We start from the raw sequence: 17,509 nt of genomic DNA, 5'->3' as shown, positions 1-17,509 counted from the left end.
ATGTCAATTGGAGCGACGAGTCAGGAGCACCCCCAAGCTGCGAATAGAGTCCTTCAGGGGGAGCGTGACCCCATTTAGGACAGGTGGAAAAATTTCAGTACCCGGGCCCAGGGAGCTTATCACTAGTACTTCCATTTTCTCTGAATTCAGACTCAGTTTGTTTTCCCTCATCCAGCCCATTACCGACTCCAAGCAGGCATTTAGAGGAGAGATGCCATCCCTAGTCACTGCATCAGTCAGAGACACAGAGAAACATATCTGGGTGTCATTGGCATATTGATAACATCGCGCCCCGTGTCTCTGGATGATCTCGCTCAGCAGTTTCATGTAAATGATAAATAGCATGGGGGACAAAATAGCTCCTTGAGGGACACCAGATGTAAGTTCCCTCTTGTCGGAGCAAGAGTCTCCCAGCTCCACCATCTGGAATCTACTGAGAGGTAGGAACGGAACCACTGGAGCGCAGTGCCCCCGATACCTAACTCCCTCAGGCGTTCCAGAAGGATACCATGGTCAATGGTATCAAAAGCCGCTGAGATGTCCAAAAGCACTAACAGGGACATGCTTCCCCTGTCCATGCCCAGACGGAGATCATCGACTAAGGCGACCATGGCATGTGATGTTTATTAAGAAAATGTTAAAAGAATTCATTTTTAAAAACTATTTTTAAATTTAAAATTAATTTTTTAAAAACATCTGAGGCCTTTCTCTTTCCCCTGATCCTCCTTCTCCTGTTCCTTCTCCTCTTTCCCCTTCCCCCCCCTCCACTAACTGTTTAACTTGTATGCCAAAAATATCATAGACTCAGAGGAAGAAGGCATGAAAATTGAAGGAAGGAACGTCAACAATTGAAGATATGCATGTGACAGCATACTACTAGCAGAAAATAGCAAAGACTTGGAATGATTTCTGAAGAAAATAAAGGAAGAAAGTGCAAAGGCAGGTGTACAGCTGAACATTAAGAAAACAAAAATAATGATTACAGATTATTTATATGACTTTATAGCAGAGAATGAAGATGTTGGAATAGATTTTCCCTAGCTTGGCTCCATCATTAATCAGAATGCAGGCTGCAGTCAGAAGACTAGGACTTGGAAGGGCAGCTATAAAGGAACTAGACAACATCCTGATGTGTAAAGCTATGTTGTTGAATATTAGTTAGGATTGTCCATGCCATGCTAGTTTCCATTTCTATGTACGGTTGTGAAAGCTGGACAGTAAAGAAAGCTGATAGGAAGAAAATCAACTCATTTGAAATGTGGTGCTGGGGAAGAGTTCTGTGGATACTGTGAATTGCTAAAAAGATAAATGGGTTGTAGAGGAAATCTTGGACTTGAAGATTTCTCATTCATTGAGTCACCATAAGTTGAAGTCAACTTGACAGAAGTTGAGGACAAATGTTAAGCAATAGTACTAAATCCTCTGAGTGGAACAGCCTGGTGGTGGAAATGCTACAATTCTCTAAAAGTTTTCTTTTTTTTTTTCTTTGAAAAAAAGGTGGAAGGCAGGAACCATTAGGGACCAACATCCTCCCCAGCTTGCTCATAGTTGAAGAAAGGTGTGCATTGTTTCTTTCTTTGAGGAAAATCTGTTTAGAAATCAGGGTGAAGTGAGTATTCTTGGGAAGCCTTGACTACTACTTGCAAGCTGTCGTGTGCTCTAGCTTGCAATGTTTTCCAGGTTCCAGTGAAAACATCTCTCTGTTGCTGCCACTCTGCTCCCATAGGTCAGGGCAGACGTGGAGATGGAACATGAAACTCCACCAACTCTGCCAGCTCTCTGAGGAAGACTCATACGCACAGCAGTTCTCTGCTTCCTCCAGGCTTCCCAGCAAGCAGCTCAGGATTGTCCTCCTTCAACTGACAAGCAGGCGATGGCTGACATCAAGCAACTTTTGATCTGCTTTGGAGCTCATGATGAAACGGAAAGAAGTTTGCTCTCCAATAGGGAATGCATGCCAGTCCTAATTTGCCTGTTTCCTACCTATCAGAGTGATTGGTAGGAATAACCCATCCAAACTGCTCCCCCCTGCAACACCATATGCAGGGTGTCCCTTCTATGACAATTGTCTCCTGCTCTTCCCCATAGCTTTAGCTTTCAGCTGGAGGCCTGGTCTTTTCAGCAGCATTCCTGAATCTTTCCTCGTGTTTTCTTTGGAAAACTGTCTCAAATCCTTATTTTTATAGAGTTATAAGAAAACAAACAACTGTTTATGTTTACAATATTGGGCTACAACTTTGCATGGACAATATCTGCAGCCTGTAATAACACCGACTCTTAATTCCTATGTTGACTTACATACAGAGCTGATAACTAGTTCTGTACTTTTAATTCAACCCCTCCGTCTGCTGCCAGTGACATGAAGAATATTCTAACTGAATGGTTAGAAGATTTTTAAGCACTGGAGTGACTTAAAATAGTGATTGGACTGTATAGTCAGTGTTTGCTACACTGTAGCATTTACATGATTCTCTAAGATGTTTGCCAAGGGAACATGAAATCCTACACTCCCACGGTCTTAGTGAAATTTTCAAATTAAGCACACATGTATGCACACAAACAAAAATAAGGGAACTGTCAAATAGTCCAGAAATATCATCCACTACACTATAAGAATATATGCAATATAGAGTGGTGGTGGTGTTTGGAGGAAAAGGTTTGCATTTTGAGTATTATTCCTTTTGGTCATTTTCCCCTGAAGGAGGAAAGTTAGTGGAAGTTTGTTATTTGAAGGATGTGGATCAAAATTGAAAGGGTGGAAATCTAAGCTGTGTTATAAGGAAGAAGAAAAGAGGCACCTCTTTAAACAACTAAGTAGGAGTTGCCTGCAAAAGAGATAGCACACTTATTGCTGCAGGCATGGAATGTGACACTGGACTATTTTTGTCCTTGCTGCCCATGCAATGCAGAATGAAAAGGGGGGACAAAGACCATGTTGTCCCAAAAGCAGCTTGGAGGTTGAGCTTGGCTAAATTTAGGCCTCACAAAGAAGCAACTGCTTGGTGGGCTGTCCTCTGAGATGAAAGTGAGTCCTTAATGGAACAGCCCTCTCCATTTCCTTTACATTTAAAAAGAAATATTTTGACTGCCTCCCAAAAGGAGAAGGCTTTACAATAGCCTAGTAAAACAGTTTATAGAACAACAGTTCACTTTCAAAAATTTCAACAACAAGTAACATATTCTAACTAATATATTCTAATTGGCCCTCCACATTTGCAGCTTTGACTTTTGTGGATTTGATTAATATATTCTGTCTAGGAATGTCTAGGCCCTCCAGTGCAACACTGCCAGATGTTGACCACAGAATCACACTGGAGGACTTAGAGATTTCTAGAGAAAAGACTTCTCTAGCCAATTGTAGGTCCTCCAGTGCAATTCTGTGACCAGCTTCTGCTGGATGTTGACCAGACAGTAGTGTTGGAAGACCTAGAGATTCCTAGATAGGTGTTCTCTCAGGTTATAAAAAACGTGACTTTTTGTGTGTGTTTTTCACTTTCAAAGGGATCCCTAGTGAATGTGGAGGGCCCACCGAATATTCTAACCCACTAGATGGAGGAATTCAAAGAGACAGCCGTGTTAGTCTGTAGAATCAGTATGTAGAGAGATCTTGCAGCACCTTTGAGACTAACTGAAAGAAAGAAGTTGGCAGCATGAGCTTTCATAGACTTAAGCCTACTTCCTCAGTGCATCTGAGGAAGAAGACTTATATCTACAAAAGCTCATGCCACTAACTGGACTTGGTTTTACAGTGCACTCGCATCATACGCAGGCACACCATACGCAGCTTTCAGCTTACGTTGAAGCTGAACACCAGAAGAAGCAATGGCGCATGTGCATGTGGTGCATGAGCCCCATATTTTTCAATGGGGCTCGAGCACATGCGGTATTTCCCTTACGTGGGAGGTGGGGGGTGGAACGGATCCCTGCATAAGGAAAGGGCAGAATGTACTTTAAGATTAAATTCATAAGCATTAATCTTTTAAACGTCAAACTGGATGAATGTCTCACTGAACTCAAGGAAGAGCCTGTCTGTGCTGGCCAGGATACTTTGGGGTCAGTTTGGACTGTCCTGGCCCTGGAGTTGCCTGACCTCTCTGCATTACTCAGGCCCTCTGTTTTGATGCTGGGTGGCTGCCTGCACACATGTACTGCTGTGCTGCCTGGTGCAGCTGCCACGGAAGAGAAGATTCATTCTTGAGGTAAGAATAAAGCACGCGGCACTGATTAAAATGAACTCAGCATCTTCTTTAACTCACCACAAATTTCAAGCTGAATATTAAAATGCTGGAGGGTCGCCTCTGTACGGGGAGCCTAAGGCTTCCTGTTAAAGATCCACTGCAGGCGTGGCTTGCTCTACAGGCTCCTCTCCCCGGCTTTCAGTCCGCGTCCTTTCTGGAGCCGACTTACTTCTGTCTCCAGCGCTGGGGGTAGAAGTATGAGCCCTCCGTCGAGCCCCCTCTGATCCCTCAATACTTAGAGGGAATTTCAAGACTCCAAAGATCCCCTTGGAGTCCCGACTCCTGCCACAGATCAGAACGGCCCCCAGAGCTAGAAGGAGTCTGTTCGGTGAGGCGCCATTTCCAGCCGTAAGTCAGATCCTTTTTTTTAAACAACATTTTAAGTGTGGTATATGCCAACAAATATTAAAAACAAAACAATGGCCAAGAGACTGAACATGACCAATATACATCCCCATCCACACACACACAAGACACATAAAAGACTGCAGTAACTATAGAACCATAGTATTAATTTCCCATGCAAGCAAAATAATGCTCAACATTTCACAGCACAGACTCCAATCACATATGAAGATAAAAATCTCAGAGATGCAAGTGGGATTTAGAAAAGGAAGAGGAACTAGGGACCACATTGCAAACAAATGGTGGATAATGGAGAGCACCAAAGAACTCCAGAAGAAAATCAGCACCTGCTTTATAGATTATAGCAAAGCCTTTGACTGCATAAATCATGAAAAGCCCTCCCTTCATCCACCATCTTGAGGGAGAGAGGGGCAGGCTAGCTCCAAGAAGCCAAGCCCTCCCTCCAGTCCATCTGCCTTGGTCCAGGCCTTGGAGACAGAGAAGACTGCTGGACCTCATCCCCTTACCACTCCCTTCTCCTTTTGTGTCATGTCTTTTTAGATTGTAAGCCTGAGGGCAGGGAACTGTTTAATTAAAAAGATTGTATGTACAGCGCTGTGTAAATTTACAGCGCTTTATAAATAAAGGTTAATAATAATAAATAATAAAAGCTATGGAATGCTCTTAAAGAAATGGGAGTGTCACTACATTTGAATGTTGATAACACACTTAAGGGAGGCAGAATGCCACCCACTAATCTGTCCCGCGGCCTGACACTATATACTCCATAAGCCACACTGATTTGTTAGGACACACTTTAAAAAAAACAACAAAGTAAGGAAAAACTGGTCTTTCCTGGAAACTACACAGTAAAAAGTGAGTGTTTCTAGGTTGCTTTAAAGCCTAAAAGAAGTTCTTTCATTGTGAAATCAGTCATACCTTGTATGTATGAGGTGAGTATGGATTTTGCTTTCTAGTATGAATCTGGTCTGGGATAGCTGTCCTGGCTCTATCAAATGTCGCATCAGAACAATAGTTTCTCTGTTGCTGCTAAGCTGGGTTGGAGGGCAAAGTAAGCACACAGGTAGAACCATGGGTCATGTACACTGACTTGCACACCAGAAAACTGAAGGTCAGGGGGTGATTCTTCTAGAGTGTGCATGTTTGTGTATGTTGGTGGGGTTAACCTAGGTGCCTCTGGAGTTCCAGAGGTCACTTCTGGCCATTTAATCTGTTAATACTGATTTTACTTCTATGCTGACCTAGATCTTGTGATAAAGGTAAGATCTGTCTTGTGAGCTGCCTTGGGTCCCTTTCTGGGAGAGAGGAAGCATAGAAATGAAATAAGTAAATAAATAAATGATTTTAAATAAATCATCAACTTACTGTGCTTCCAGGTTTTGTTGTGTTGTTTCACTCAAATAATGTTTCAGAGAATCCAGATATCAGTTTCGAACTGTAAACCACATTTTCATACAAACACAGACACACATCCATTAAGAAATAAAAGGCTGCTGGTGTTTCTGATGATGATGGAAGTGATGAAGAAAAGAAGTTTATTTATATGCTGTCTTTTCCCCAAAATTGGGCCACAAGGCTGCTTGCAAAGACTCAAACAAATGAAGATAAGGTCACATACAGATCTCTCAGTAAAAACTTACACAACATACGAAGGACTACATAATGCCCTTTGACAGGTATAGTTGGGAATCCTCTGTCTAGGAGACAAAAATGGCACAACAGACATCCTGCAAACTCAAGAACACTAAATATAGGAGTAGTCTCTCCTACCTCTTTTCTCGCCTGTGAAAGGAACCAGGTCTTCTCGGTCTTTGATATCAATTGCCTGCTTTTCCAAGTGGGCCAGAAGATCATCTCTTTTGAAGGGGCCAGTTGGAGTTTTCTTTGTTTGATCTCTCTGTCTCATTCCTGCAGGCAGTAAGGCATTCTAGATTTTTTAAAACAGGAAAAATACAAGCACCGTGATCGTTGTCTTTCTTCTTAAATGAGATCTAACTGAACTGCCAAAGCACAAGAGAAGTACATATAGCACAATCAAGCACATGCTTTGCAAGCTGAAGGTCCCACTGTAGTCTACATCATCTCAAGGTATATTTATTATGGGGAATCCACCCACTCTGCATTTGAAATTACAGTATTACTCAGTTTTTCATAGTCAAACTTGTTCTTTTTTAGGCCTGCCCTGTAACAACATTTCAAAACTTACTGTCTTAGTAAAATAAAATTGCAGTATGCCATTGATTACCTGAAGGGAGAAGTGACCTGTGTTGGCTTGAGGTTAAATTCCTTTCATTCTCCTCTTCCTATGATTAAAACTGCCTTCTACACAGAATTCTTTAAATTTTTCAAAAAGGAATGTGTTATAAAAAGTACTGATGGGCACCTATATACTTGGGAAAACAACAATTTCCTCTACTTCTTCAGCATACCAACTGCCATGAAGTAAGAAAAAGTAGGAGGATGGATCTTCAAGAGGTAGTGTGGAGGAGGAAGCTTGTTGCTTCATTTCTCTTTCCTCTCCTTCAGCCCAGCAGGCAGTGACTTAGCCTACTGTCACCACAGCTGCAACCTCAGCTGTCCATCCTCTGTTCAGCTACTGCCAGGACTCTTGGTTTGCCTGACTGCCATGCGTCCTATCTCCCTGGCTCTCGACTTTCAAGAGAGCCAGACACCATCCAATCCACTGAGATTTTGGGAGCTACAGTCTAACAAAGTACAGTCGGCCCTCCATATCCAGATTTTTTATCCACAGATTCAACCATCCATGGATTGAAAATATTCCATACGCAAACCTTGATTTTGCCATTTTATAAAAGGGGCATCATTTTACTACACTACTGTATTTAATGGGACGAGCATCCACAGATTTTGGTATCCTTGGGGGGTCCTGAAACCAAATCCAAGTGGATATCAAGGGCCCACTGTAATGTTTCCAAACACAAACCAGGATACATGCTTTATAACATGAGGGAAGTGGATGACTGAATTTCCAAAAGTCATGATGGCTGAGGGATTCTAGGCATTGTACTGCAAAGTAGTAACCTGCCCAAGCTTTGAGTTAGAGGCGTAAGTGTGGAAAAGTGCACCTAGGCAAGAGACAGTAGATGGGTTGCTGATATATGGGCTGGGCAGAAGCAGCATGACAGCTATTGCCGTAGAGAACAGCTGTCAATAATCCCCTTTTTGCATAGTTCTCATTTTCATTTTACAAAAAGCAAGAAGAACTTACAAACATTTCCTTTCGGAAGGACACATCCCTGGGTTTTGCAGAGGCTGAGAACTGCCCTGGATAACAGTTGGGGAAGCGGGCATCTTTACTTAAAAGTTTCTGTCCATTTGGAGACAGAAAATAATGCTCCCTGGTGAAACTGACCATCTGGTTGAAGCAGGAAGTCAGATAAACTAGGGAGTAAAGTCTTTTCCCATCATAATAGATCTTTGATGCATGATGCTCCCCACTAACCTCCATCAACAGGGTACCCAGAGAGTGTAAAAATGGGTATCCTTAAAAGTTATTTTTTCTTCATTGGTGCAGTCAAATGCCAGTCCAACTTTTAAAAATGAATACAAACAAATGGCCAAATAAATCAAATGTATCCAACCAATGCTAGCAGATTTCATGCATATACAATGGTGTAGCATAATCCAGTATTTCAGAAATCAAGTGTTGGAAGCAATTCAGACAATTACAGGAGATCAGTTTTCCCAAGACTCTGCCATTGTTGGAAAGGCAGTGAGGAATGACAACAAGGCCTTGCTGAGTAACTTTTTGGCAGGAGGACAAGTGCTAATTGCTAAACGCTGGAGTTGGGTTGGGAAGCAAAGCTGCCAACTTTAGATGAATTATGCAGGAAAACAGCATGGCATGCTAATGATGAACCTTTCACTAATTTTAAGTGTAGACAGATTGGGATAAGAGCTTGAGTAAAGGACATCTTTGGACTACAACTCCCAGAATCCCATAATCAGCACAGTCATGGTTGATGCAATTAAATAATTCCATCTAAGACAGAAGGAGGGAAAGGCAAGGTGTTCTGTAACAGCTCATACCCACTGGGAAACAGTTAACCATGAATCTTGATAATATTGTGCAGTGGTTATTTACTAGCCTTGAGCCCTGATATCCAGTCAAACACTTATAGAGTCTCCTTCTTTTGAGGTTTTTAAAAAGAGGCTGAATAACCAACTGTTAGGAGTGATTTGATTGTTTATTCCTGCATGGCAGAATTAGGCTGGAATGGAAAGTTCTTGTGGTCCCTTTCAATTCTATGATTGTGTGATTCTAGAAGATCACAAAAACAGCACAAAGGTACAGGTTCTCACTGTGTCATTCAAAAAAGGAAGTTCCCCAAGCATTGGTTAAGATGAAGAGCCACTGAAAAGCTGTACCACACCTTTTAAAAGCTGTCTTTTAAAACCACTTACATCTGGATCTAGGTCGACTAGTTCATCCTCTAACAGCTTGATCTCTTCTTCCGTCAGTGCTCCCAGAATCTGGTCTTCATCCAAATCTCGGTATTTTTCTAGTCCTTGTCTGTATGACATCCTGCAGAACTTTTAATGCTAAAATCTCTCTTCAGAATAAATTGCCTTTTTTTTAAAGAGAAGAAAAGCAGAGAAAAATTAAAATTTGCATTTCATACCTGGCTCAGTTGTCAGTACTGGACCAATGAATAAAAAATGCCAAATACTGCACTGAAATAGATATACAAGCTTTTTTAAAACTTAAAAGTGATTTGGTACTGACAATGTTAAATATATGTCTAAGCCACAAATGGCAAATGTAAGGGAGGGCACTGCATGATTGAAAATTTTATAAAATACAAGTATTATTATTTGTAGTACAGTATTATTTTCTCGGTAAATAATATTCCAGAGGTTCATTTCCTCTGAATGAAACCGCACTAGAGACTTACAGTTTCTTTGTGATACCTGTTTCATTCAATCGATAATCAGAGTATTTGCTATTATTAACTTGTGGCTCATGGTGACCCTGTGGATGTGACATCCATTGCTCGGCTCATATCATATAAATTCAGATCTCCTATCTAACTGAGTCTATCCATGTGGTGTGAGGTCTGCCCCTTTTTCTATGATCTTCCACCCTCCCTAGCATTATTATCTAATGAACTGTGCCTTCTTATGATGTGCCCAAAGTACAACAGCCTTAAATTAATCATCCTGGCTTCCAGGGAGAATTCAGGCTTGACCTGCACAAGGACTCATTTGTTTGTCTTTTTGGTTATCCGGCACTCTTCTCCAACACCACATTTCAAATGAGTTGATTTTCTTCCTGTCCACTTTCTTGATTGTCCAGCTCTCACATCTGTACATGGTGATGGGAAATACAATGGCTTGGGCAGTTCTAGCAGAGCATACTTGAAGCAAATGATTCCAGCTAATGCCAGCAAGCAAACTCTTCCCCCATTCCATTGCCATTTTGAACTAAACACTGCTTTTGGCTTTCTCCCCACTCCTCTGAACTGGATGTCTGTCGTTTTTTTCAGGCTCAGATGGACTTCTCATTCAAGAACCTGGGATTATGAACTGTGAAGAAACTGTCACCTCTCACTAGCCCTCATTTATAAACTACTGTCCTGAGCAGTTCAAAAGGGGGCTTCTCTTAGCAAGGATATTGCTATTGGGGGAAATATCACAGTGGTTAAATGCCATTCTGCATCCACAACATTTAAGTTCAATCCTAGAAGAGGGTTCCAAGGTTCACTCTGCCCTCCATCTTTTCGTAGGTCAGTAAAATGAGTACTCAGCTTGTTGGGGGCAATTTGCTAACAGATTGTAAATCACTTAGGGAGTGCTAGTTCACGTATAAGCTGTATAGGAATGTACTTGCTATTGCTATTGCTGTCTGGAAGTATAGTTTGTTCCCTCAGTGCTGCTCCACCCTTGCAACATTGTCGATGCACTATTTCAATTGTTTTGTTTCTTTTGGGGGCAATGCAGAGGGAGGGGAGGACAAGAACCAAACTGTCATTGGTAATTGCGGGTTGCTCAGAAGCCAAGTATCACAGATGCACAGGGATGATGCAGGCATACTTGGATATCATCTGATGCCTGCAAGATCAGTTGTTGGCATCCAGGAGTGAATGAGCCATTACAGATTAACACCTCAGGTAAAACTGTTCTGGAGTAAGGTGAGGAAGATAAATAAGTGGCAGGGCAGCAGAAGATTCCCTCCTCTAATGGTGCTCCTGTTAAAATTACCACATACAGGTCATAAGATACTACTACCATTCTCAATCTTCCTTGTTTTAAATAAAGAGAAACTTGTTGTTGTAGTATGCTTTTAAGCATTTTCTGATTTATGGCAACTGTAATACAAACCTATTACAGGAGTTTCTGGGCTAGCTTTGTTCAGAGGGAGTTTGTCTGTCCCTTTCTTTTGGCTGCATCTACATTGCAGGCATAAACCAATTTGACACCACTTTAACTGCCATGGAAATGCTATGGAAATCCTGGGGACTGCATTTTTGGGAGACACTTAGCTTTCCCTGTCAGAGTGCTCTGGTGCCACAGCAAACTACAGTTCTCAGAATTTCATAGCATTGAGCCATGGAAGTTAAGTAATGTCAAACTGGATCATTTCTGCAGTGTGCATGCAGTCTTTGAAGCTGAGAAAGTTTGACTTGCCCAAAGTCACACGGTGGGTCTCCATGGCCGAGCAGGAATTTGAACCCAACTCTTCAAAATCCTAGTACCATGCTCAAACCACTATACTACACTGACTCTCTAAAGAGAAACTTAAGACACATCAAAATATGTCAAAATTTAAAATAAAAACAATATAACATAAAATATACCTCCCTAAGAACAACAATTGACAGGAGTAACCAATGGGCACCACACTGATTTTTTTAATTGGCCAATTATATCCTGTCAAATGCTTGAGAGAGTGTTTATGGGAAATGCCTCAGTGATGACAGCTTTTCAGCTATGGAACAGGCTGACTTCAGAAGCTGTGAAATCTTCTACCTCTGACATTTTCAGAAACAGATTATACAGATAGACCAGGGATATTTGGAGTGTAAGAATATCCTGTCTTGGGCTGAGTGGCTGGATTCAGTCCAGTCCAATATCCAATACCTATGATTCAATCATTGGACTCTTCAGCTGGCAGGACCATTTCCAGCTCAATTCCTGAAAGAGCAGAGTGCTGGGAACACTTTATATTAGCCCCCTAAAGTTTCTAGGAAACAATTCAAGGTACCATTTTTGATGGCGATCTGCTGGACCTCCAAGACAATTACGCAAATGACCCCTTTCCTATGTTCACCTGATCAAAGCAAGCAAATATTGGGAGGCTGACAAGATTGTATCACATGTCTAACTTCACTTGCAAACTGAATATCTTGCCATTTCCTAATTTGTCTTATGCAAAATAAAAATAGTATAATTAAAAACAAAACAAAACCCAACACCACAAAAATTCGAAGAGCTAAATCAGTTGTCGGTCCCAACAAGAACAGGCCCGCCAAATCAACTGGACTTCCAAAGTGTTAATGTATTAAGTTCTTAATGATTTGATATGCTTAAGTACTGGACTAAGCACTAGATCTAGCTCTGTATGTTTTCAAGATTATGATGCATAGTAGTATTCACAAATGGGAATGAATCCTTAAGAGGAGCCCAATTTGGTTAAGACCAAAAGTTGATCTAGGCCACCATTTTGACTCCAAAGGTGATCTGCTAGATGCCTCTAGGAAACTTACAAACAGGGTAATGGCTTTTCCTTGTCCCTAACACATGTACACATGAGATATAGTGCCTCTGTATTTTCCAGGGTAATAACCACTAACAAGCCTATTCTGCATAAATTTGTCCACTTTACTGTAAGCCACCTGAACTTTAGGCCACCAATACATTAACCTATTGCTCATTAATCTCTGAAGAAATGCCTACCTGTCTTGTTGTCTCCTTAAATATTTATTTAAAACATTTATATCCTAGTTCATGTCTTGTTTTATTATGAGGAAGTGGGATCTGATGTCTCAGATAACTGAAATCTCCCTATCTATTTGAAATGTTATCTCTGAGGTTTGAAGTTGAACCCTCCTGTAAAACCCTGCTGGGATAGGCCAGAAGATGCTTGGCTCTGTGAGGTCATAATCTCATATCCTCTTACATTTCTTCCTGAAAGGATAGCGTTTGCTTTGGGCCAAGGAAAGGAGAGTGTTAACTACTAATGCTAAAGTGCCATCAGGGCAGGACTTTGGGGCAGAAATGAGGGCCTTAGTCACTAAACTGAGCAGAAGGGCTACCAAAATACAGCAGAGTTTACTTAATGGATTTTGAAGTGAATGACAGATAATCCTCTAAAGAAGTAGGAGTCCCATAAGCCCATTACCAATAGAGTATAAAGGCATTTGACTGCATCAGTGATGCCAGGAAGGCAGCACTGTGTAGTCTCACTTATATATAGTTAGGCAAGAGGCTCAACTTTTCAGAGCCCCTTATCAGAGGGCAGCTGCTCCTCACTCAATTATGGGAGTAATATCAAGAGACCTCTTCCATAAGATCTGTGAATTCAAAGGGAAATTTAAGGATGGGCATGCTCTATGATCAGAAGAGGAACAGACTACATGATCAAGATAAAATAAAAAAGACAATGGAAGCAATACACAGAAGAGCTATATAAAAGAAACAAAAATGGATGACACATGGAATGAAGAATCATATGAAGACAAACCCCACATTTTAGAAAGTGAGGTGAAAGTGGCACTCAGAGAAATCACCAGGAACAGATAACATCTCATTTGAACTGCTTCAAACCACACAAACACAATCCATTCCAGTATTAACTCAAAATGTCAACAAATATGAAAAAAAAAAACAGTGGCCAACAAACTGGAAACGATCAATATTCAACCCAATCCACAATAAAGGAGATCCAAAATACTGCAACAAGTATAAGACCATAGCATTAATTTCCCACATAAGCAAAATTATGCTCAAAATTCTGCAAGATAGACTCCAATCATAAAGGAGAGAGAAGTCCCAGAGGTGCAAGCGAGGTTCAGGAAAGGAAAAGGCACTGGGGACCACACTGCAAACATACAATGGATAATGGAGCACTCTAGAAGAAAATCAGCCTACATAGATCATAAAAAGCTATGGAATCCTCTTAAAGAAATGGAAGTACCACAACATTTGATAGTCCTGATGAGAAATCTGTACTTAGGGCAAGAAGCTACTATAATAACAGAATACAGAGAAATAGAATGGCTCCCAGTTGGCACAGGGATCAGGCAAGGCTGCATTTTATTATCATATCTGGTCAACTTCTATGCAGAAAATATCATACGAAGAGCAGGCTTAGAATCAGTGGGAGAAAGGGTGAAGAAACATCAGCAGTCTAAAATATGCCAGTGACACCATACTACTAGTAGAAAGCATCACAGACTTGGAACAATTACTAAAGAAAGTCAAAGAAGAATGTGCAAACCTAAAGAAAACTAAAACAATGACCATGGAGGATTTACACAAATTCTACCTAGATAACAAGGAAACCAAACTAGATAAAGATTTCCCATACCTTGGATCAAACACTGATCAGAACAGAGACTGTAGCCAAGAAATCAGAAGAAGATTAGGAATAGGAAGAGCAGCTAAAATGGCACCAGACAAAATCCTAAAGACCAAAGATATACAGTGAACACTAAAATCAGAATTGTCCAAGCCATTTGTGACAAGAGTTGCTAACAGATCTGGCTTTCTAGCAGCCATTCACAGTTCTGGAGGACTGTGAAGGTGAGCTGTGCAGGGCAACTGGTATGTATAAAGTCAGAGATGTGGGTTGCTTAGTTTGGTTGGTCTGGAGAGAGAGAAAGAGAGAGAGAGAGAGGGAGAAAGAGAGAGAGAGAGAGAGAGAGAGAGAGAGAGAAAGGATTTCAGTTAAGATCAGATAAGGATTCGACAGTAGAAATAGTTCAGTTAGGGCCTGTGCAGACAGACCATTAGGACCAGCCTGGGGGTGGAATTGGGGCATGGCGTCCACCCAATACATGCCCCAAGTCCGCCCTTATGGTGGTGTGATGCCACACACTGCACCACATGTCGTTCAGCATCATGGTGCTCCTATGGTGCTGTGTTTAGATGACGCAGTACCAAAGTAATGCTGTAAAGCCATGGTGCAATGGTTACTGTGCCCTTTCCATGTGCATGTGGTTGCCGATCTGGCAAAGATGGAGGCAACTTAGGGGTGGTTTAGGGGCTGTGCAGACTGCCTCCCTTAGAGTTGGTCTGCACAGCCTCTTAGTTAGTCCAGAGGGGACTGTGATTCAATTAGATAGGTCCAGTTGGCATTCCTACTGAAGATGAGAGAGTAGGGAACAGAGTATTTAAAAACCAACAATTGTAGTTGCTAATGTAACCACATTAAGCTTGAAGTAACCAACACAAGATACTTTCTTTCTTAGTGTCATTTAATAAAGTTCTGTTCAATTTTTTTTAAAGTAGATGTTTCTCAGTGATTTCTATAAACTATTATTATTATTATTATTATTATTATTATTATTATTATTATTATTATTATTATTATTATTATTATCCTTTATTTATAAAGCGCTGTAATTTTATAAACTACCGTATTTTCTGGTATATAAGACGACTGGGTGTATAAGACGACCCCCAACTTTTCCATTTAAAAGTTAGAGTTTGGCATATATTTGGTATATAAGACTACCCCTCTTCCAACGCATGCTAAGGCTAAGAGATGCCTCAGAGAGGGGTGTCTTTTCCCCCCTCAGCACACTTGGGCTGCATCCACACTGGAGAAATTACCTGGTTTGGCACCACTTTAACTTTTTTCTGGCTCAAGGCTATGAAATTCTGGGAGTTGGAGTTTGTTGTGGGCCCAGAGCAGAGCTCCAGGGCCGTTTTACAGCTCCCCCCACCATATGTGGTGACCAGTCTAGCTCAGAAGTTTCAGCACCTGGCGTATAAGACCCCCCCCAACATTTGAGAAGATTTTTCAGGGTTAGAAAGTCGTCTTATATGCCAGAAAATACGGTATAAACTAGTGGTTCCCTGAAAGGGCCATTCGACCCCCACAGGGGCCACGATCGACAAGTTGGGAACCACTGCTATAAACGAAGGCAAGCACGCTACCCAAACACTGAACTGGTTTGTGGGACACCTGGGACCCTGGCCCTTGTACACTTCAAAATAGTGTTAATAAGGTAAACACAAGGCAAGTGTCAGTGACAAGTGGTCTTCTGTGGATAAGAGGTAAAGGTAACCAAAGGTTTGAGAAAAGGTCCCATCACACCACTGTATTCCCCATTACCATGTACAGGTGCGAGAGCTGGACAGTGAAGAAAACAGATAGGAAGAAAATTAACTCATTTGAGATGTGGTGCTGGAGGAGAGTGCTGAGGATACCATGGATGGCCAAAAAGACAAACCAATGGGTCCTAGAACAAATTAAGCCTGAGCTATCCCTGGAAACCAAGATGACAAAACTGAGGCTGTCATACTTCGGCCACATTATGAGAAGGCATGACTCATTAGAAAAGACAATGATGCTAGAGATGTTAGAGGGAAGAAGAATGAGAGGAAGACCACATGGCGATGGCAAGATCAATCAGGGAGGTCACAGGCATGAACCTGCAAAATCTGAGCAGAGGCTGAGAACAGAGGGTCATGAAGATGTTTCATTCACAGAGTCACCATGGGTTGACATCAAGTCAAAGGTAGCTAACAACAACAACAATCACCCAAGAGAAGATTTAGATCAAAAGGAATGGAAAATGTGAGGTGCGGATGGGCAATGAAGAAACCAAGAAAGTGGAGATGTTGATTCATCACTGAAAACAGATAAGAATCAGCACTTACCTCTGAGATGTCCCAAAATCAACAGACTAATGCTGCCTGGAAAATGGAAAAAACAAAAACAAAGTATAATAGGCCAAAACTCCTTAAACGTAAAAGTAGAATACTCCTCAGACTAAAGATGGATGGTTTCAAGTTTAAGGCAGAAGGAAAGCAATGTGCAAATTGAAAGGTTGTTTCTAAATTAGTACAATGTGCCAAAAAAGAAAGAAGAAAGTAAAACCAGAAACAAAAAACAAAAACAAAAAAACCAGCCCTTGTGTTAGTGTCAGACCCTAGAAATGCATTTCATAAGACTGTATATCAGTATGATTTATAGCTTGCTGGACTGGAATATAAGTTAAGCAAAAAAAACAAGGTCAGAACAATTATTTTTAAAAGATGAAGAATCCTATAAATCATCTTCCCTGCAGCTGCTGCAAATGCTTTCCTCTTTCTTCTGGCCAAAACAAAACAAGGAGACATGCCAAAAAAAGGTTGAAGGCAGATAATAATGTTATGTCAGAGAGGCTAGTGCTTGTGGCATATATTCTTTGATTTTATTCTATGGCTCCTTCTGATAAAAGCATCTTTGCAGGATTTTAAAGCATTCCAAGAACCTGTAGAACTTAATTGTCAGAATCAACAGCAACATCAGTACAGTATATAGTACATACTACTCTTACTGATGCCTCTCTCATATCATCTTCAACACAAGATAGAAAACTCCATTCTATATGAATGCAAGCTCCTCTCTGTGTTTGTGTGTGTGTAGACATACATACACACCAACCAACAATCCTTTCTGCTTTAGTATGACAAAAAACAAAAGCAGAACAGAACCTAGAATAGCACTAGATAGATATAGATTAGAACAGAGTTATGCAGAAAAAACAGACTTGATTCTTGGCAGCTGCTGTCTGCTCAAAAGTAGAAAGAGGCAGAGCCCCCACTCCACTAGTATTCATTTTGGGTAAGGGAGACTCAAGCTGTAGTTGATAAGATATTATTATTATTATTATTATTATTATTATTATTATTATTATTATTATTATTATTATTATTATTATTATTATTAT

The 17,509-nt window shown here is 41.0% G+C and overlaps 1 protein-coding gene across 1 annotated transcript in view; it reads right to left on the bottom strand.

The window, feature by feature from the left end:
* TMOD1 (tropomodulin 1) overlaps positions 1 to 17,509 on the bottom strand; it is a 55,665-nt gene that overhangs the window by 31,363 nt on the left and 6,793 nt on the right. Inside the window, 3 exon segments of the mRNA XM_042452323.1 lie at positions 6,375 to 6,531; positions 9,030 to 9,194; positions 16,455 to 16,490. Coding sequence (XP_042308257.1) covers positions 6,375 to 6,531; positions 9,030 to 9,149 — 277 coding nt within the window. The 5' untranslated portion in view covers positions 9,150 to 9,194; positions 16,455 to 16,490.

The sequence above is a fragment of the Sceloporus undulatus genome, chromosome 2 (genome assembly GCF_019175285.1).
Source record: "Sceloporus undulatus isolate JIND9_A2432 ecotype Alabama chromosome 2, SceUnd_v1.1, whole genome shotgun sequence".
NCBI classification, from domain to species: Eukaryota; Metazoa; Chordata; class Lepidosauria; order Squamata; family Phrynosomatidae; genus Sceloporus; species Sceloporus undulatus.
The sequence above is the reverse complement of the archived record's forward strand: the minus strand, read 5'-3'. Positions and strand labels throughout refer to the sequence as shown.